This window comes from Botryllus schlosseri, chromosome 1 (genome assembly GCF_051294905.1).
Source record: "Botryllus schlosseri isolate E-star chromosome 1, Bs_hap1, whole genome shotgun sequence".
In the NCBI taxonomy this organism is placed as follows: Eukaryota; Metazoa; Chordata; class Ascidiacea; order Stolidobranchia; family Styelidae; genus Botryllus; species Botryllus schlosseri.
The window spans coordinates 40,119,158-40,141,439 of record NC_137236.1 but is presented as its reverse complement, the minus strand read 5'-3'; the positions used below and the strand labels follow the sequence as shown (position 1 = coordinate 40,141,439).

Here is a 22,282-nt window from a genome sequence, read left to right as displayed (position 1 = left end):
TCGAATCAGTGACGACCTTTTTATCTTATTTTTCAAGTCAACAGCACCAAAGTAAGGTAAAAAAGCAGGTAATTCGAGGGTCTATCAAAAGTGATTGCGTTCTTTAGTCAACACAACATGTGCAGAGAGTAATTCAAAATCAGCTGGTTTCTATCTCGGTAAACTAACTGTTATGATTTGGTGAAAGTGTGGTGAACCTATTATATAGCTCATAGAATGTCTTTATTTTCCGTGCTGTGAAAAATATTAAGATTGTTACGTAAGGTAGATTGACGCTTTTTTCCGCGTATACGTCGTATATTGCGTGAGGCATATGACGGAAACTCAACACTGTCAATCTCGATACTCCATTCGTGTTGTTGATCAAATATTTGTACCGGTCTTGTCAGTGAGCAGCGTACTTTAAGAATGTCAGTATGGCTCAAGATGTAACCACTTTAGAGATGTTTGTCCGCGTAATCTGTCATAATATTGGGATAAAGTTCACGAAGTTTCGTCGTTGATTAAAAGTGCTCAGAATAGTCCTCGTTAAAAATCAAATGGAATTAAAGTAACGACTTCAATTTCTATTCAAGTACAAGTTTAAGTGGCTACCGCAAAGACCGGCATCGAGCAGAAATAGTACACGTAAGCTCATTAATTGCTTCACGATCAGGATTTTCACAATCATTTGTTTTAAAATTTGCATATTGGTAATCTCATATGGAATATCTTGAGAAGACTTGACATGATGACATTTTTCACGCTCGTGACCACAGCTCTCTATCAGGGCTGTATGGAGTCGGTAAATTTTACCACCGACTCCGGCTCCGACTCCGACTCCACACATTTTCAATATACCGACTCCGACTCTTGAGTCTTTAAACGTACCGACTCCGACTCCAACAGTATTACCAATTTACTTCGAAACCTATATGCCACACTGTCGGTTAAATGACTATCATACAACCATTAAACATATGCAAACATGTGATCAACGGTGGCATGGAAAATTGTTTCAATGTGACACAGCTCGAATTATCCACTATGCAATTATCATGAAAGAATGATTTGCTAAATATCCACCCTTTGTCATATTTTATAAGTTTTTATAACATGGACTCGCTAATATCCTAATATGTATGAATCATTAAATATGACATATATCTAATCCTGTATATTCAAAATGTAGATAAAAAATCCAATAGTAGCTCTTACACATGTGTATGAGTCAGAAACTAATACAGAGATTGAATTTAATAATTTTCTAATTACACACTATACTGATTACAAGCACACATACTCTTACTACTAATAGACATTGGTCATAAATGAAATACAGTAAGTAGTCAAATACCATAGCCTATGTCTAGTCTACATGTACTTAGTCAAGTATTCAAGGACTAAGACCTTCAGTCTTTTCTAATCATTTGTTCGCCCCTAACAGCTATAAGCTACACTTCAAATATTTTTAATTTTGTCAAGTGGGAAGCATCGTTTGGTTACATTTACCTCAATTTTATAATTTTACAAAACCAGTCGATGCATTTGCTCTGCCACAGTATCATGGTATAATTCCATAAGTAGCATCAATTTTTACTGCATCGCGAAAATGCATATTACGATTTTCTTCCTCTATGCAACTGAATTGTAATTTGCAATAATGTCTAATTTTATCGATATCAGGGTGGCCGACTTTTCCGGCCAAAGGAACACGTGAGATTTACGAACCATTGCGTGGGCAACTGGAATGTTGATAACCTTTTTTAGTCATCCAATAGAAGCGAACCGAATTACGTAACATTGCAAACAAGATTTATATAACTACGCTCTAAAATTGATAACAATTATGTCATGAAACTGTGCAGTGTGTAGTCATGCCCTAATCGCGCGAAGCGCGAAATTTTTTCCAAGGTAATGACAGAATTCTATCAATAAATATGTTACTAACAGATATTGGGGGTCGCATCTGTATACAACTGGGCTTATTTGGCTAGGACAGAATTATTCGACGTTAGACATAGCAATATCGACGGTTTCGGTGAATATGCCTCTATCATTTTGTGCAAATATTTCGTCGACGACGATCTCGCTGCGAGTGCACAAGCTAAGCCGCATGTTGGACGACACGTTATCTACTAATTGCGAATATAGTTAGACTCAATTCTGTATATAATATGTATTTATAATTTTCAGAAGGGGGCTCCAATATTGAATGCAAGAAATCCAGTGACAATAAATCATGCGAAGTACCGAAAAAAATTTCAAGTCAAATAAATCTGTTACGAAATATTCTACTTTACGGTCAATTGGTCATATACGAAGATCTGCGATAAATGTGGCTGGTCCCCGGATACGCCAATGTGTCAGAGCTGGCTGATGTCTTAGTCATCATCAAATTTCGCGGTCAGGATGATCAAATTTTGGTTGGCCTTGCAATTTTACCTGATGTTATAAATAATTTCGGGAATCACCTCGCAGACCACACAAAACCTTCTCGAGGGCCACATTTGGCCTGCGTGACACGAGTTGGCCGCACCTGATCTGTATGATTATTAATAACAACGATTGGTGGTACATAAAAATTCTATTGAAAATCCTTTGAAAGCAATTGTTTTCATGATTGATAAGTTGGAGTCGGAGTCGGAGTCGAAGTCAGGGTCATTTTCACAAACTCCGACTCCGACTCCAGTCAGTATTTTACCCATGACTCCGACTCCGACTCCATCAAGAGAAAATTAGCCAAACTCCGACTCCGACTGCACCGACTCCGACTCCACAGCCCTGCTCTTTATCGTGGTCAACTTAAGCAGGATTGTGTCTCATTACCGAATAGTTACTAATTTTATTTTGGCCGGAAAACTACAACTACATTTCAGCCAGAGGATTTATGGAGTTACGCATTTTTTGGGTACGGGGATGTGTACAACTTCGAATTCTAATGAATATTCTGAAATATTTTTATATGCATCGGAATTCTTAGTATCGAACTGTTACACAGATAAAATTAATGATATTCTGTATTTCCTATCCGTTTATTTTTAGTATTGTATCACACGCCAGTAATTTAGTATCAAGTGATTAATACCATGTCGGCAAAGGATCAAGATCAAAGCTCTGCTGTGTCCGATGCAATGTCTGCACCAATATCTGCCCAGACATGCGGTTAGTAATGCACGTCATATTGGAATGCATACTCAACATCAATATTAATATTAGCAATGTGTAATCATTGAATCTTGATCCGAATGCAAAACAAGCCATAACTAAATATTGGCCAATAAGAGATGGAAAGGTTTTCAATATACCGTATTTTGTTATTATGCCATCTTCCTTATCCTTGCGCGCATAACAACAATCATGTTTGTACTAGGAGCCGCAACGTTGGCTGAAGGTGACAATGTGGAACAAAGTTTCATAAATAGCACAGTCAACGTGGTGGCTGGAGATCAGATCCTCCAAATCAATGGTGTTCGCGATATAATCAACACGGAGGGAGAAGCCAGTGACGTACACGAAGGTTTGTGTAATGACCGTTTATTCAACTCTAAGGTCAGAGATTATAAAGTTGGATCAATGAAGTCGGTTATCGCGGTCGTCAGAATTTATCAACCCAGGATTAAGGAAACCAGTCGATCGCAGCGCAGAAAAGTCAGTGTTAATCTCATGATTTAAAAAGCCGGAACCAATGATATCAATACAATGATTGGAAACTCCAATAAGCTCTGCGTTTGGCCGGAACAAACTATAGATAACCAACTATAAAAACGACGTACACTGCGAACCATTCCTATACGCACAATTATTCCCGATAATGACCGTGCCGATTATCTCCTAGAGGGTAATTTCTTCACTAAACAATCAACGAATTATGTACCCGCTATTGCAGAGCGATATCAATATTCTATAATCCGTTTCTTAGCTGTACCGTACAAATTGGACACGACTTTCATTTCGCGGTGATGATAATTCTACAGTATAGTAGTATAGCAGTATAGTTTTCAGCAGGCTGCTGTTTCATTCAACAAATTGACACTTTCCAGCCTATAACGCGTTTTCGCATTATGATGCGGCAGATAACGCCACTTGATTGAAAACTCGGGACACCTCGACCAACCATCTTGCGTAACCTTCGCCAACTTTACTCGTCGCGATTAGAAGTATTTATTCATAGGATTAGCATTCTCCCGCATCCGCGAACTTTATTATCTCCGCCCAAGTCCCAATAAGTGACAATAAATGCTGAGCTAATTATAAGAAGAATACAGGGGTGATACATGGATTAGCAGCAATGAGTCTCATCAACGCATGTATATGATAACCGTAGAGATTACGCGTGAAGTCGAATTAAAAAAGCCAAGAAGTTCGTGGAAAATCTCGATTTTCGCTTATCAGTATTTCAACTAACCAAGATTCATGCTAATGAAGTTTTTCATGTAAGGCAGTGTTTCTGAAACTTTGGTACCCTACGTGGACAAACCTAGTGGCATGCAAATGTTTTCAAGTAGCGCACGTGGTATTTGACCATGTTTATTGCTTTCTCAGCGTTCCCTCGAGTAATATTTGGCGGGCTATGGTATTTGAGGACGGTGTAAGGTTGGAGTCGAACTCAAAATGTGGCGTTTAAGCGCGCGGTTGAAAGTATGGCCGTTGACAGACTCGGGACCTTAGTCATTCACTTTTTGACGGTTTGGCCGTGAATATATTGTGTGAATTGCGGTGTGATAATTTTAAGTGGTTAAATTCACGATTTTAACTGTAATATATACTAAACCGGATTGCAATAAGAAGGAAATCATGTTCAAATATTTACATATCCCACATAAAGTTTCCATCAGAAAGGCCCCTAATGGATTCACTGAACCGGGTAATTCCTCACAACTTTCTGTTTCGGCATTTCAATATAAAACCTAACAGCAGGATGTGTAGAAACGAGTGGAGGGTGGATATGACTGGTAAACCATGCAGAAACTTTTACCTACAATAGAAAGTTTCCAATATTTACAAGAACCAGCCAAAACACCGACGGCGTGGTCGCCTAATCGGAGAAATGCGTGATATTGTCCAGAGGTGGTCAGTAACGAAGTACTTCTACTTTTTGAAGTACTTGAAGTAGATTTTTCCAACTAACACTACTTTTTAAGTAGTTTTGATTTTAGACTACTTCTACTTCTACTTGACAGTTTTCAGTTTTGTAGGCAAAAATAAGCCTAGAATACCTACTTACTTACTTACTTGTGAACCACCAATCCTACTTCTACTTGAGTAGAAATTCCGGCGTTACTTCTACTTCTACTTGAGTAGCGACGGAGACTACTTTGACCACCTCTGAATAGTCTGAGCATGATGCAACACACCACTATTGAGGTGCTATTTAGACGAGATCAGGGGTTCTCAACTTCCCTGGTGCAACGGGTCGCATTTTCACAGCAAAAGACGCTGCGGGCCGCAGAACCTTATTATCGTGTATTTGTAGACTGCAATTAAATTTAGGCTGTAGCCTATTTACAGGTCGTATACGGGCATTTAGTACAATTGTATGCGTTCTAAAGCATTCATGAGCAGCGTTCGTAAGTTTGCAGTTGCTGTGTTTAGTGAGAATACGTATCCTCCAGCGACGCAAGTCAATCCCTTCATGGAGTGTGCATTGCATTCGTTGCCAAGTCGGTATTTGCAACTTCGCACCCTTCCACCAGAGAACCGAACTCTCCGTTTCAATGCGTGAGCAAGCAAGTATAAAAATTAGGGAAACGTCTTCGTTTCAGAGGCCATTATAACTTTGAGTTCTCAGTGAAACGAGAAGAAATCTGGCATTCGGGGTCATGTCGGAGCAAACCAATCAACCCTTCTCCTTTCCTTCTGTGACTGGAGCCCTGCACCAATAGCTACAGAAGTCAGCTTTGTCAAGTGGATGTTTTTGCTGGTCCCCTACCCACGTTTTCCCTGCCAGCATTTCCTCTGCAAATATTTCCACTCTGATAAAATGCACCCAGATATTAAGCTATGTACTGTATGTAGGCTACTATGTGGAGTCTGTGGATTCGTCCAATTCTAGGCTATAGTAATCTACGCGGAAACGTGTTTTAGAACATGCGATAAAAGATCGACTAACATTGCTGTTACTTTTTTGGTTCGGTTGAATCAGACAACTGTAGCTTTAAAATTTGTCAGGTGATGGTTTCATTGCTGTTAAGTTCCAGAAACAGCGAATATTCGCACAGTATGTTGAAGTTTTATTGAAATACATCTTTTCTAGCAGATTTCTTTGGTTTAGAGATATAACAAGCAATTTTAAACGATGCTCCGTCAGCGTCAGTAACGTCGTCGGTAATTTTAACAATGCCTCAAAATATGGATTGCCGGGCTTGACACCTAGCTAGCAACGTTTTTTCTAAGATCAGGCGATATGTATAACTCCAGAAGAAACTGTCGTAGTATCATTTTAAGCTTCTACGCTTCGTTACGACACTGTTTTTGAACATATATGAACCATCGGTTTTCCATATATATATGAGAAAGCAAATTCATTGTTCCACGTAGAGTTACAAACCCAGTTTTCGACGTTTGATTTCCCGTCACTTGTTCTTGTTTCTGTTCAAAGCTTCCAACCATTCGCGGTGAGTGAAACACTCTTTAAAAATGTATTACGCTGCAGGATTTCTTGAACCATAGTCCAGTCGTAAATAAACCGATTCAAAACAAAAGCAATCTAAACTCGAGCATTTATCGAGATCCAGAACACTTCAAAGAATGAGTAATCAAACCAAAGAGACGGTGCGATAAGGGATCTAAAGCTAGATTAACATGTAACAATACTGTGTCAGCAGTATGCAGTCAGCAGTTGATGATGAAGGATGTCGCGGGCCGCAAAATATACGTCTGCGGGCCGCAGGTTGAGAACCCCTGGACTAGATGATGCCTAATGGACTCACTAAGCTGACAGAGACCAATTACGTTCTTCGTTATGAAAGTCATAGCGTGAAACTCGCTTGAGGTATGTGAAATGCTGTATTAAATTGAACATCAAACTACATGGCGTGGGATTTTGGGCGTAGTGAGAAAGCACCAGAAAGACCGAATAGAGAGATAGCATAATTGTATTTATCATCCGAACAGCCTATACCCGACTTAACACGTCGAACTCTTCTCAGATTCTGCAAAATCTGCGAAATTAGCCGAGGGAAAAATTGCTCAAACATTCGAAAATAGCTCGGTAAACGTCATAGCTGGGAACCAGATTATTCAACACCATCATCACGCCAACGGTGCCGAACATTCAGCACCAAACAAAGGTGAGATATACTTGCTGTTGCAGTTTTAATGCTCACTATGTTTTATGCAATTTCTTTAAGCCGAATTTAGTCTCAAAACAACGATGTGGTAATGATCATTTCGCGGGTTTGGGGGCGTTGATACCTGGTTCGCGGCCAGGGAAGGATTGGGTGAAATAGTGTGAGAAACCCCGATCTGAACTTGTGGAATGACAGAATATATTTTACTATCAACAAACATATTTCCACAAAAACTGAACGCTCTTTCACAAGGAATACTCAATACCTCTTTAGCCAGTCAACTTATCTTGTGATACCAAGCGATTACAGCAGGTTTTGTCTGATAGGTCATTAAACTGATTTCACTTTCAATCGCTGAATCTATCAATTCTAAAACTACTTGACAAAATTATCGGTAGGCTATATGTTAACAAATACTCACGAAAAAGGCGACTTGGCATGAGTATTGACTATTGAGCAGTCAACTACTAGTAGGACGTCAATTTCACTACTGCCATTCGGGCGGAACTATATGGGACCAAGCCTTCGCCTTTTCAAAATTTATTCTCCAAGTTCCAGGAAGACAAGTTATACGTTTTCTTAATTTAATCGTCATATATTTGACACTCAACGCAGAATATAATAGATCACCAGTAACCGTTACAACAATTCGTAGCGTAACCCTCACCCGATTTTAACGGCTTGTGGCGACATAGCACAACACCCAGCACCGTAACTGCCGCACCCCAAACCCCCCAATTGGGGGGGGGCGAGCTCGAAGGGACCCAAAATTAATTCGTGAATTAGCATAAATTATGAAGTATTTTTTGAAAATTTATTCATCTTTTTCAAAAATTTTTCGCGCTTTGCGCGATATTAGGTTGTCAGGTATCTTCATCATTGGGTACTCTTCACCCGATAAAAAATAAGCAAGATTTATAGAAATGGGCATATCGGCGTAGGCCATAACCGCGCTACGAAGCACCAGGATATAAAGTTTTAGGCCATGTAACATGCGACTCCAATAAATGTGCCAGAATGATCTGCAGCGAGAAAACCTTGGCCGAAAAGAACTGCGCTTATGCTGATACGTATAGGTTTAATTGTCCACAGGCGCCCAAATAACTGACGCCGAATGTTCCTATCTTAGCAATCTGAACCTCACAAGACAAATACCACCCCGCAGGAAAATGTGATATGCCAGTAAAGAAACACCAATTTGAAATCGTGTGCGTCTTTTAGTTTAGTACATTTATTCGATTATATATTTTTTGATATAGCGGAGGTCACGAAATAACATTATGTAACGAAGTCATACCGACGGGTCCGTCCGCCTGAAGATGTTTAATTAGCCTATTATTTACGGGCCCTACAGTTTCCAAGACACCTCACTCAGCTCTACCGGTAAATCTGATAACGCGAGCAGAGAGGACAAGAAATTGATAGCAATATATATGCAATTACCGATCTTATTGACCGATTTTATTATGAATTATTGAAAATTTTCGCGCTTGGCGCATGCTCACTAAATAATACAACTAATTTCGTGGTAAAAGCGAACAACGTGATGGGGGGAGGGTCAATTTATCACCCTATGGGAGCCCAAGACCTTAGTTTTTTGCGGGGCCTGACGAAGTGCTGTTTCGTTCCTGCCAAGATATTTAATTATTATTGAGTGGTCCTAACTTTTCAAACACACCTCACCAAATTAAATTCAATAAATGTGATGGTAAATCGCGCCAAGCGCGAAGAAAAATATCATGCATCAGCATAAATATTACCAAAAACTATTGTTTTTAGGCTGATTTACGAAAAAAATATGAGTCTACGTCAAGTCTTCAAAATTCCGGACATTTGGCATGTTTTAGAAATTCCTCCCGGACGCTAGTTTGAACAATGAAATTCCGAAAATGTCCGGGAAATTCCGGACGTATGGCAACCCTAACATATTTAACCGATGTCTTTGGGAGACAACGTTTACTTTAATTTGTAAAAGGACTTTGACAGAAACTGAACATTTGTTAGCAGGAAACAGTTCGATATGATATCAATAAATGTAGCATTTCCTAACGCCACTGGTCAATATTACATCACCAGGTTTTGCTTTGCCCATAAATACGTAACAGTTTATCCACAATGTAAATAGCCTATATATTCGGTGTTCATAATAGTAGTGTGATTGTTAGAATCACCGACGTATCCTATCCCAATTATATATGCACTCTTGATGCCACTATATGTCGCCACATGACAATAAAAACCACTCTACCCAGTTTCAAATAGAAATGTGTGTATTGATCTTTAATGCTTACTAAAACGCAATTTGAATATTGCCGCCTGGCGAGGAGTAGGCCTGCGTCGCATACACCGGACAAAGATTTGAAACTTTCATTTGGACTGAAACAATACGATTTCCTCATCGAATCATTACAAATCAACGGCGGCTTACATAATTTCAGTGCGTATTACGTAGAAAGCAAATATGTGTATATACTGTTATATAATAATCCATTCATTGTTATACGGAAGTAGTTAGTATGATCGGTCGTGACCTGGCAGGGGTTCTTATGGATGCGGTCGCACATCGTATGGAAAACTCGTGGTGGCACATCGTACTTTTTGACCCCCCCTCGCGGTCGCACATCGTAATGTGTTCTTATGGGTGCGCTCGCACATCGTACTTTTAGGTATAGGCATCTCTCGCACGTCGTACTTTCGCATATCATACTTTTGTGTATAGACTGTGGTGGTGACTCGCCTTTTTGGACCCCCCTCTCGGCGGTGACTCGCCATTGGTTCTCATGGGTGCGGTCGTGATTCGCCCTTTCAGGTATAGGTCGTGGTCGTAATTCGCCGTGAAAACTCGTGGTGGTGATTCGCCTTTTTTGATATAGGCTGCGGTGGTGACTCGCCTGTCATGTATTCTTACGGGGTCTCTGGTGATTCGCCATGTGTTCTTATGGGTGTGGTCATGAATCGCCCTTTCGGGTATAGCCATCTCTCGCATGGTGTTGAATATGTATCAAGTAAATAGTCACGTGATTGATCCTTAGGTAGTGTTTATATCCCAAATTATTATATATGACCGATTCGAGTTAATCCCAACGTTTACGGCGAGTGCGACAATGATATATCGTTATTCTTATGGACGCGGCGGTGATTCGTACTTTCGGTTATAGACTGCGGGCGGCATGTCGTACTTTCAGCAAAAAAGGTGTGAAATAGTTTGCTAAATCTAGGAATCACTTACAAGATAATATTTTGGTAATTAGTTTACCATAGTGCCGGCGTAGACGGCGATTCGAATACCAACAATAGCCGCGTTCACATACTAACACTCCAAAAAGGTGTGAAATATTTGTAAAATCCTACGACCGCTCACAAGATAACACATCAGAGTAGCCATCTCTCGTGGTTTGATGTTACAAAGGTAGGAATTACGCACAAGTAATATTTTGGTAATTAGTTTGTCACGGAGCCGGCGTAGACGGCGATTCCAATACCAACAATAGCCGCGTTCGCAAACTAACACTTCAAAAAGGTGTGAAATAGGTTGCAAATCCCGCGCTCGCTGACAAGATAACACCTCAGACATAGCGATCACTCGCGATTTTCTGGTACATACATACCGATCGTTCACAATGTAATATTTTGGTAATCAGTATGTCACAGAACTGGATTTCGCCGGTAAGATTTAATAAGTAACGAATAACCGAACCGTCGCAGACGGTGATTCGAATACCGACAAATTCTCACTTATTTCTGATCCAACCCTAATCCTTTGCGAAGTTGGCGCTTATTCGAAAAGGTGTGAAATAATTGTAAAACCCTACGTCGCTGACAGGATAATGCATCAGACATAGCGATCCAGTTATAGCACGATGTCGGAATCCATTCGCGAGATGTTCTATAGGTACATTGATGTAATCCGAAGCGAAATATTTTGACTTTGAGGTAGTGTGAATTGAAACAGGATTGACAAACATGACTACATTTTTCCCCCAGCCCCATTTCGATATTATACGCACATTGATTTGAAACAAGTAATGAAACATTGCAACTCTTTGCGATCCGGCTTTCCGTTTGTCAAAGAGATATTTTAATATCTTACCACACTCAAAATAATTATTCGCAACAACATTCACAAGTGTTTAATCGATTTTGACTTACTTGATTATATCACTACAACTCGCAAACTTGAATTAATTCATCCTGGTTGTATTCATATGACGATAATTTTCATTCAACTGTAAAAGTCGTTACTAATCTATAACACAAAGTAATTACTACTCGGTGCATATACGACTTGACATAAACATATTTTATTTTGAGTATACGAGATTTGAATGTCTGAACAATAACTGAGAAGTAAATAACCACAAGTGAATCCATATATTACCGCGAAAAAGATATTGGAATGTCAGCAACTCTTTACGGTCATAGTTACAACCACATTAACTAATCTACCCAGGCAACACGTCATGATCATTCCTGAAATCAACACGTACGCAGCCACTGACTTGAGTTAAACACAAAACGGCATCGAGTTTTAAATCCGCTTGCAGCTGACGGATTATTCGAATGCATCGATGGAGAATATTATTGAACACGTCGGTATTGTTACTTCAATAAATTTTCGCTCACACCGACTGCGAAAGTTAATATCGAATGGTAAGACTTGATCACATATTTGTTGAACACAGACATGGCAAAACACATTACCGAGGTTTTATAAACTAATCATATTACACTACACATCTATCAATATCAGAATGCGAGTCATCAAACTTTTTGTTAAATGTAACATTGCACTTTTGGAATCGGATTCGTTATAGTCATACAAATTGTATTAAACCCAACACCAAAACAAAAGGACTTTTTAGTTCATTGAAATCAAATCATTCGTCTTCGACTTGTGCTTTATTAGATTGCACGCAACAATTCGTTACGAATGAGCTGTAACCAAAGTTAAGAAATCTTTGTGTCCCTAGATATAGAAGATGAATCTACCTAACACAATCACGAATCGGTGTTTCTGAGTATTTCACGGATGTAATAAACTTGTTAGTGTCACCCATCTAAAAGTATTCATGCGTTCGATTTCCATACCACCTGTTGTGATGCTGAGGATGCGCTTACAATGACCAAGAGTGAGGATTTAACATCAATGTCGTTACTGTCGGTATTCGTAACAGAGAATTGAAACATTACACAGTGTGAAAATATCTCTTTGATATCAAAGCACTACCCCAAGTACACGATTAATACTCAAATCCGTTCACACTTTCTATAGAACGCGCTAAATGTAAAATATAGCGAGAGGCTTTGATCATTACAAAAGTAAATTGGGATATGTTTGCTAGACGCATCCAATTCAACTAGAAATGTCCAGTGCGCAACACTGGTAATATCAAGGAAGTACTTGCTACACTGTAATTCACTAAACGTGTTTTGCATTGTTGTTCATTTGTAGTATTGATTGAAATTGTTTTTTGAACCCTCAAATAATAATTCCCGACATGAAACTAAGTCGCTGAAAGTCGATACCATCACAAAGAAACAATTTGCACGACGTTTGCCAAATGTGTCCTATAGTTAGGTGTACTAGAATTATTTGTGTAACACATACACCGACAATGCAATCGAAAATTTTTCCGTTGTCATTCGCTAAAGTAAATGCCATCACAAGACTCTGTCACTAAAAGACGGTACTTGTATGTGATTGAATCCCTAGCAACTCACTAAACCGAACTCCAAAGAAATTTTACTCACTCGCCGGATATGAAACAGCGTCGCTTAATCGGTCTATGTCGTTTTTCTAAATGCAAATCATATCCACCCAGCAGAAAACAATTTTCACTCGCTTGGTAATGAAACCGATTTGTAGGTCTTCATTAAATATTTTGATTGTGTCAAATACTTTGCAATAAACACACTGGAGTGGTTGAGCTTTACATCATCAAGCTGTCATCTGTAGATCAAGATTACATCCAACTTGTAACTGTATCGTTTAACTACCGGGTTGCATCAGTTTGCTATTTTTGTCATTTAGTGATTGCTGAACATACCAAACGATACACATCCACCTCCGAAATACTGCGTTGGTATTAATTTCAATCGTCGTGATAATCGAAGTACATTTGTTTCGAATTCGTAACAACCGACTTTTCTATGACATGATAAATTTTTCACAAGTTATACTTTGAAGATTGGTTGCATATCACGAAAAATAATATACCACTAATATTGATACTGTTACTCCATTGATCGGTATTTTCAAGCGAGTAAAATTTATCACTTGAGTTTCTCCACTTACTATATGTAAATGTAAACTCATCCGTCTTTTAACATCACAAAGACATCGATAAAAAGTAGGCAATCAAACGCGACAAGTTTAACTTTTGTAGGTTGTGTATGATTACCCCACACAACTCATTTCTTACCAAAGGCATATGAAATATATTCATCTCACACGAAAACACTCGATATTCCCATGCTACGAATCTGTACAATGATTGGAGGTGCTTTCAAACTGTTTCGATACCTCAAGAACTTTATTGTCTGAATGGCTATTCATGTATCTTAATAATCAAATAGTTCAACACAGAACTAGTATTAACAGAAACATCAGAGTTGTTTACACAAAAGTTTGTATGTGTACAGTATGTGAATCCCATGTGTAAGTCCAGCACAATTGCGGTATCCATTCGAGTTTAGTTAACACAAATTTACGACACCGAGGTCGCGTCATCTTTCGTAAGACAAACAAACCAACAAACCTGCAGGATATGCCCATGTCATAGCAATAAATCAGCTACCCCAACAACAGAGTACATATGTTTTCTAGTCACGGTCCTTACATCTTACACACAAATCAATCTACTTTGCTAACGAAAAGTGCTGAGTCATCACATGATTGTCCTAACTAGAGCCCGACCGATATTGGATTTCTGAGCCGATACCGATAAGACCGATATCCAGTACCTCCACCGATAACCCCGATATATTCAGCCGATATTCAAAAGATATGGAATCTAGCTCAAGGCCCATATTTAACACCTCAGAGCATTTCTTTCAACAACTTAACAGCCATTGATATGCTTGAACATGAAATAAATGATCAAGGAACTATAAAAATGTATTAAAAGCACCTATCCAGCAGTTGCAGATTACAGTTCACGAAGCACAATTTCTCGGCCCTTTCTCCTAGGAGTGAACTTCTGTGGTCTTCCATAGATGATGTATATAGTACTAAACACAGTGAGCAGTCTTTCACTTGGTAGCATAGTTAGTGGCACAGCAGGAAATCTTTCTTCATTTCGGTTCCACCGCTCCCTTGCAGGGGATCTTTCCTTCAATGGTTTAACCAAATATTGATATTGATATTCTTCTGACACCTGGAGCCTTCAGCACATCATTAACAAATAGCTGATGAGAATGTGCAAAAGAACTCAAATTGTCCACGTCTGCAACTGCTCCACCCATCCCCCATGGGCCTTTGACCAGCATTTCAACAATCAATTGATCAATATTTTACACTATTTTGTCAGAATTGGCCAATGTCATCATGGAATCAAAAATTTTCGTATCAATTACTGGCTTTACTCCACGTTTGCTTGATTTTCTTGCCCTCTATGCTCGCATATTTCCTATCATGGTGGCTCCGCAGCCGCAGGCCTCAGTCAGACGACTTCATACATTACTGGTATGATTAGCTCTGTTGGAACCGAACCGGGAAATGTTTCGACGCGACGCTTTTCTCTATCATTACGAGGGTCAGTCCATCATGATTGAAGTTCTCATTTCTCTTACTGATTGAAATCTTCTGCAGACAACTATCCATCCAGCTGCTCTCTGTCTTTGCTGATCGATTACTGACGGGGGATTCCCACGAAGTCAGTGGGGCATAACGGTGGTTAGTTATCTATAATATTCAGATAGACACGCCTACTGCCCTGTATGCAGTATGCACTATATGCAGCTTGGCCATTTATTTTTATAATTGACCGTCCTCACGTCTTTCACCGACTTCTCTTGACTCCCTGCCACCATGTTGTGACGTCACCAAAATGGCCGATCTTTTTTTACCTTCAATGGCCGATACCGATATTTCTCTCCAAGCGTGATATCGACTCGATATTATCGGCGAGCCGATAATCGGTCGGGCTCTAGTCCTAACAACAAAACAGCTGAAACATACTGTCATACAAAATGGTCGTTATAGTTTGCACCCAACGGTAAATTGTACAAGTAACAAGTTTCGAGAATCGAGTTATCGAATAACGTGAAAGTGTTTTTCAGTGTCAAGCCGTTATGTTGATTAAAGCGTATATTGTAATACCATGATCAATTTTCATTCGTCGGTCACAAATTGTCACTACGCTAAATAATTCATTTTCACTCCAACACCAAAGTATACTTGTCATCAATCGTTCTCATCGAACACGACACTCAAACAACTTATTTACTTGCTACTACATAAATTCCGATTTTGTTTTGCAAATATTTTATAATTATTTTTAGTAACACTATATCAATGTCATCGAGTTGAGTGTTTACGATATTAGTGTGTATGTGTGGGTGTGTCATACTTGGGGGATCTGTATTACAATTGATTCGAATTGACTAAATGCAAGAAGGGTTGAAATGTTTCGAATCGAGTCATAAGTGGTCTTCGTTGTGCTTTTTATCGGGACATACAGCACGAACTAACTGTAGACTCTTCTCTGTTGTACATCTACTCGGTAATCGAGATACATGCGGTCACATTTAAACAACGATCTTGTTTCGTCGCACCAAAAATACGTTCACTGTCGCGATACTCTGCACAAGACGTGCAAATCCTTTTCACACTCATAATAGTATACCAACGGCTACCGGCGACAACGTTTAACAATACCAACGACACTGGAAACACTGAACCCACGACACTTACCCGAGTAACAATACATTTCCTTTGGACACACGACACTTACCCGAGTAAAAATACATGTTGATTTGGATACATGACGCTTACCCGAGTAAAAAATATCAATATCACCTGGAGATCCACCGTTACCCGGGTAACAAAACCATTTTCCTTTGGTGATCTATCGTTTACCCAGAGTAACAAAACCATTTTCACTTGTATATATATTTTTCCCCTGAGCAACAAACCATTTTCACTTGAAAATATATTTTTACCCTGAATAACAAACCATTTTCACTTGGAAATATATATTTTTTCCCTCAGCGACAAACCATTTTTACTTGGAAATATATTTTTCCCTGGGCAACAAATCATTTTCACTTGGCGGTCCGTCGTTTACCTGAGTAAAAACATCATTTTCCTTTGGAGATCTGGCGTTTACCCAGTGTAACAATACATTTTCACTTGACCATCTATCTTTTCCTAGAGTAACAAAACCGCTTTCATTTGGAAATCTGACAACACACCTGCCAATTTGGTATTTGTTGTATTGACGACAGTTTGAAATAGATTGCAACGAACAGTGACGGAAATATACACGAACAACGACTCCGATACATTTGTGTAATCGCATATTCACTTGTGTTGGTGCATCCGATCAAAATCATCGGTTAGCCACATGAAATAACAATATGCTCTTGTACATCGAAATGCGTGTTTTGGAAATTAGACAATAGGCTTCGATAGGTCTGTGATGTCCGGGTTCGTGCTTTGGATTGTCCAGAGTCAAAATGTCTGAATTAAACACCCCCCTCGACTGCGGCACCTGGTTGGTACGTGGATAACGGTGTTCGGAAACGGTTGGATTTATGTCACCCATCGCGATAACAATTCCGGGTCGAGTTTTCTTCCACATGTTTACTATATTGTGTCTTTATTGGTCAATGTATGTCTCGACATTCAGTTTGAAATCGGAAACCCTGATAAAGTATGTCACCGGATCCGGATATTCGCTCATGACCCAACGACCAATATTCAAGTAAACATGTTACACCCTGTGTTTCCACGAAAAAATACCAATGCGCCATCCACACATACGTCGCGATTTATCGCGTAAATAGAGGGGGCTGTATGACATTGCATGCAATATGTTGGTATACAAACATCGGGGAGTAAGCCTTCGATCCACAGACATTATCTTAGCCGGTAGTTTTGATGTAGATCGAATGTCATCAAGTACACCCGAAGTTATACCAATAAGACACATTGCAATGACTCTGAGTCTGCGCTATTACATCGATATTTCGGCGCCGTTCACTGATTTACTCGATGGTGTTATCGTGTTGTAACATTACAAGATAGTCCTGACCCTATCCGCGGATAGACCACCCAGACCACTGGTGACTGGATACATCGTTCGATATCCATCGTGTTGTCGACACCGAGGTTCTTTGCTGAGACTACAGCGTTTGATCAAGGTGAACCATCGAATCACGGGTGCTCGAAATGATTGCGATCAGTCTTTCAGTCACGATCAATGGATGTCGCTACTCCCACATAACGACTCCAGATAAACATCGTGAACAGTGATTCTGCAAATCTCGGACTGATACTGTGATCCAATAAGGTGTGTTTATGTGGAATGAAGACTGCAATCGTACACCACAATAGAACATTGCCTCTGGTGATTTCACATGCAATCATAAAACACACCATCGTAAGGGTTTGTCCAGTTCGTCAGACGACATTTCGAGAAGACCATCGCAACAAGAGATCGAGGTTGGTGTCGTCATATCGAGGAACATTTTGAAACGGTATCACCACAAGGCTATTGTCGTCGGTTTCAGTTGGTCATGTCAATCCGTTTCACAATCCACCGTTTTTCAATTCCCCACACCATAGTGTTACGACACAGACATGATGCGACGGTGGAAATAATAAAACACGGAAGGCACACTTTGGTGTTATTTGACACAGATTTTACACCCAACGAACCTCACATTCGAGCGATGCATTGCAATAACGCTTGTATTATTGATGTCGAAGGAACATAAATGTATCGATTTATCGGATTCGTACATATCCAACAAAAATCTGGGTATATGATTGTGCACGGTTCGCATATTTGACTGTGAACGCTCTATTGGTAAATGCTGTACAGTTCACTTCCACTGTCGCTTGTAGCCGTGCGAATAATCATGTTACGGTTCTATTTACAGACTCAGAGTCATTGCAATGTGTCTTATTGGTATGACATCGGGTGTGCTTGATGACATTCGATCTACATCAAAACTACCGGCTAAGATAATGTCTGTGGATCGAAGGCTTACTCCCCGATGTTTGTATACCAACACATTGCATGCAATGTCATACAGCCCCCTCTATTAACGCGATAAATCGCGACGTATGTGTGGATGGCGCATTGGTATTTTTTCGTGGAAACACAGGGTGTAACATGTTTACTTGAATATTGGTCGTTGGGTCATGAGCGAATATCCGGATCCGGTGACATACTTTATCAGGGTTTCCGATTTCAAACTGACTGTCGAGACATACATTGACCAATAAAGACACAATATAGTAAACATTTGGGAGAAAACTCGACCCGGAATTGTTATCGCGATGGGTGACATAAATCCAACCGTTTCCGAACACCGTTATCCACGTACCAACCAGGTGCCGCAGTCGAGGGGGGTGTTTAATTCAGACATTTTGACTCTGGACAATTCAAAGCACGAACCCGGACATCACAGACCTATCGAAGCCTATTGTCTAATTTCCAAAACACGCATTTCGATGTACAAGAGCATATTGTTATTTCATGTGGCTAACCGATGATTTTGACCAATCAATGAGATTGATATTATTGTCTGATGTAAAAAATCTAGCAGGCGTACGAGGCCAATCTTGACTACGTATGTTTACTGTATCATAAAACCCAAATCCGTGCGAGTGGGTGTTGGCAACTGCTATATTTAACTTGTTAATGGGGTAATATCGCCAGCAAGAATAGAAACCCGTTTTACGCTCTGCTCAATATTAACGTAGCAATACTTGGGCGCCAAATACATTGTCGTGTCTGGCGTAAGCTTATGTTCCATTGCAAGTCCTCGTTGAAATTGTTGGCAAAACGACGGAAGATACTGATTTTATGGAATTATTATATCATTTGATTGCCTCAGTTGATACATTTACCGACGCTTAAAACGTCAAAATGTACTACAGCGTTGCGGCATTATGTGGCCCGAATCGTTTCGCTATAGGTATCGTCCGTGTAGTGTACATTAATATACGCCAGCGCTTTTCAACCTGTGTGACGGTTTGCACTTGTGCGAATGAAGAAAATTGCAGTGCGAATGACGAAGATGGTGCGAACAGTGCCAATGAAAATCCATATCAAGTGCGAATGACGAAGGTGGTGCGAATGGTGTGAATAAAAATCCGGATCAAGTGCGAATGAAAATCGTGATTAATTGTTAATTTTCCTAACGTAAACCCAATAGAAAATTTAAGGTTAGTGTAACTTTCGTAGTTGCGACGCAATTGTAAAAACTTGATACGACGCACCACTAATCGTAACTCTCACAAGCCGTAATCAATTAATATATTAGCACTATAATTATTACGTATAGCCAAAAGCCTGGTTTGGAAGTTGGTGCAGTGGCAGACATACAGTATATCAGCCCTTCTGAGCCTGCGACATGCTGGAAAAATGGCGCCAGATTGACGCTCTGATTTCTTTCGCAAAACAATCATCATATTTTCGTAATAACTGTTCAATTAGCGCGAGGCACGAGGATAGTTGTAAATACTAAATACCATGATTACAGACTCACATTTGCAAGTTACTGTAACGCGAATTTTTACCCGTTCAAGGGATATAAATATATGGACCACAAAGGGTATAATTTTGGGTAGACACGATGCCAGAGCTATCTGTTAATATGTATGTAATATTTGTGGAATTTATTGCGAAAAATCCTGCGAGAGTTTTAATCTATCCAAGGTCACTGTGTTGGGTACTGTAGCCAATTAGCGAGACACGCAGAAAGTAAAACTTTATCATGAGAATTCATGATAAGATTTGTCCGACTTGTGTTTTCTAGAAAATATGGTCGAAGACCGCTGGGATGGACTAGTGTAGGAGTGTGCAGCGAGCGAGTTCAGGCTCATTCGTTTCGAGTCCAATTCCATCTGCGCCGGGGCGCATGAAGACGTAAAGTTTTGGCCAACAAATCGCTGATAACATACGGTGCCAAAAACATAAGCGACGACAAAACCTTGGTCTAAAAATGACCGATGCTGGATGGCCAAAACTTTCGAGATGGATTGGATATGCTTCGTTGTCGGCACGGAATAGTCCCGTTCTTGCAATCTGAGTAGACAGTAGTACAACTGCGACACGCAGAGGAATTTAATTCGCCCTAATTTGAAATCGCGCGCATCAGACATGTTTCGTAGAGCTGTGTTGGGTATAATTGTGGTGTGCCATACATGCCCGTAAAATCGTACCACACAACTGTAATATTAAAATGAATTCCTTTTTATGGGTGAAGCTTGGGTCGCGAAATGCCACAAAAACTCAGATTCCGGTGGTAGTCTAAAAGGTGCTTTACCGTTATTAAACTATTATGAATTCTCAAGTTAGATTGAGCTAAAGAGTAGAGCACACAGTATGGTGAGTTCATTTGCTCTTCTCATATACTCGCGAGACAGAAATTGGAGCAACGTATCATAAGGTAGCGAGCTATAACGTGCCTACTCTCCTTGATCGTTTTGCACCTTATGTTCCAGGACATAAGGCAAAAGCCTTAACAAACATGTGGGGTTTTCATCCTTTCGAAAAAGTGGAGCCTCTAGGACCTGTGTGTCAGCTCTCAAAAACGATTTCAGCCAGCAAGCATTTTTCACTCGCGAAAAATACGCTGTATTTTGGATTGGATTGCGGAACAGATTTTGAGATCTGGCTATCCAAGCACTAGTGAACGTTCTTGTACAAAACCCAACAACATTGTTTGGCCGAGACGGGTTTTAGTGAAATAGTTGAAAGCAAAACGAGAGAAAAAAATTGCCATTTTAATGAGACACCTAAATAGCTTAAGCTACATAATATAGCCAATTTGTTGTACATCTGAACAAAATGTTGTTAAGTATCTTCATCTTCTTTTTGTATAAAAATTTTTGATTAGTTTGTGCGAATGAAATTTCTTTTACAAAAAAAGTGCGAATGGAGCTCGAAAAGGTTGAAAAGCACTGATATAGGCTATCACTTCACTGAAATATACGGTTGCAATTAGCAATATGACGTCACTTGACGTCGTGAGGTTCACGTTCGCGTTCACACAGAACCTTTCAAAAAGGTTCGCGTTCACACGAACCTTAACCATTCAGAGGTTCACACCATCCCTAGTAAATACTTTTATACATGGCTGGAGTTTATTTATGTAACCTACCTGATACCCGTGAAACTCTGTAACTATGATAAATCAATGCCCCTAAATATAGTGCTGTTGCTGTATTTTGATTTAAAAGAGTCTTCTGTGTGTAAAATTATCAAGCAGATTGAATTTCTAAACTTTATAGTACGACTGAGCCGATTTTATATCTAGTTATTACCGCGAAAACGGGATATTTTGGTCGAAATAGCGCCATTGGTTATCTCCACAACAAGAGCCAATTTGAAAAAAACTAAGGTCACATTCGGAATCAGTGCCATTCAGAACCCCCAAAACAACTCTTACTTTGTCTGCCCAAAAATATGTGTTGACCAGTGTAATATATGACTTTACGACTAGTTCACGACAACGTAAGCTGTAAGCTCCGATGACTTCGTTTTCGGCTGATGTAATATAACAATGGAGGCTAGTAGTAGGGTTTGGTCAAATTGTTGCCCGCCAATCAGAGAGCGCCACGTCATCCTAATTGCCACGCCCATTTTCATCCCCTAAGGGTACATTCATCTGATACGTCATCTGTGCCACATCATCAAGCGCCACGCCTATAGTGCCACATTATCCATCCATTGCTATATCATCACTGCATTGATTGCCGCATCTTGATACTTTTCTCAGATATTGTATTATGTGTATTTAGGACTAATATCATCCGTCCATATTTTTTAAAC

General features: G+C 39.7%; 2 protein-coding genes across 2 annotated transcripts in view; both read left to right on the top strand.

Moving 5' to 3' along the window:
- LOC145436443 (uncharacterized) overlaps nucleotides 1-22,282 on the top strand; it is a 512,022-nt gene that overhangs the window by 430,038 nt on the left and 59,702 nt on the right. The gene's annotated exons all lie outside the window — the stretch shown is intronic.
- LOC145439367 (uncharacterized) lies at nucleotides 2,954-5,038 on the top strand. Its single transcript, XM_080316860.1, has 2 exons — nucleotides 2,954-3,144; nucleotides 3,353-5,038. The coding sequence occupies exons 1-2, from the start codon at nucleotides 3,069-3,071 to the stop codon at nucleotides 3,652-3,654; spliced, it is 378 nt and encodes a 125-aa protein (XP_080172986.1). The 5' UTR covers nucleotides 2,954-3,068; the 3' UTR covers nucleotides 3,655-5,038.

What these genes read in the sequence shown, in the direction of transcription:
- LOC145439367 (XM_080316860.1), top strand. Translation starts at nt 3,069, where the DNA reads ATGTCGGCAAAGGATCAAGATCAAAGCTCTGCTGTGTCCGATGCAATG. An exon ending in AATATCTGCCCAGACATGCG is followed by an intron (nt 3,145 to 3,352) that starts GTTAGTAATGCA and finishes TGTTTGTACTAG; the next exon opens with GAGCCGCAACGTTGGCTGAA.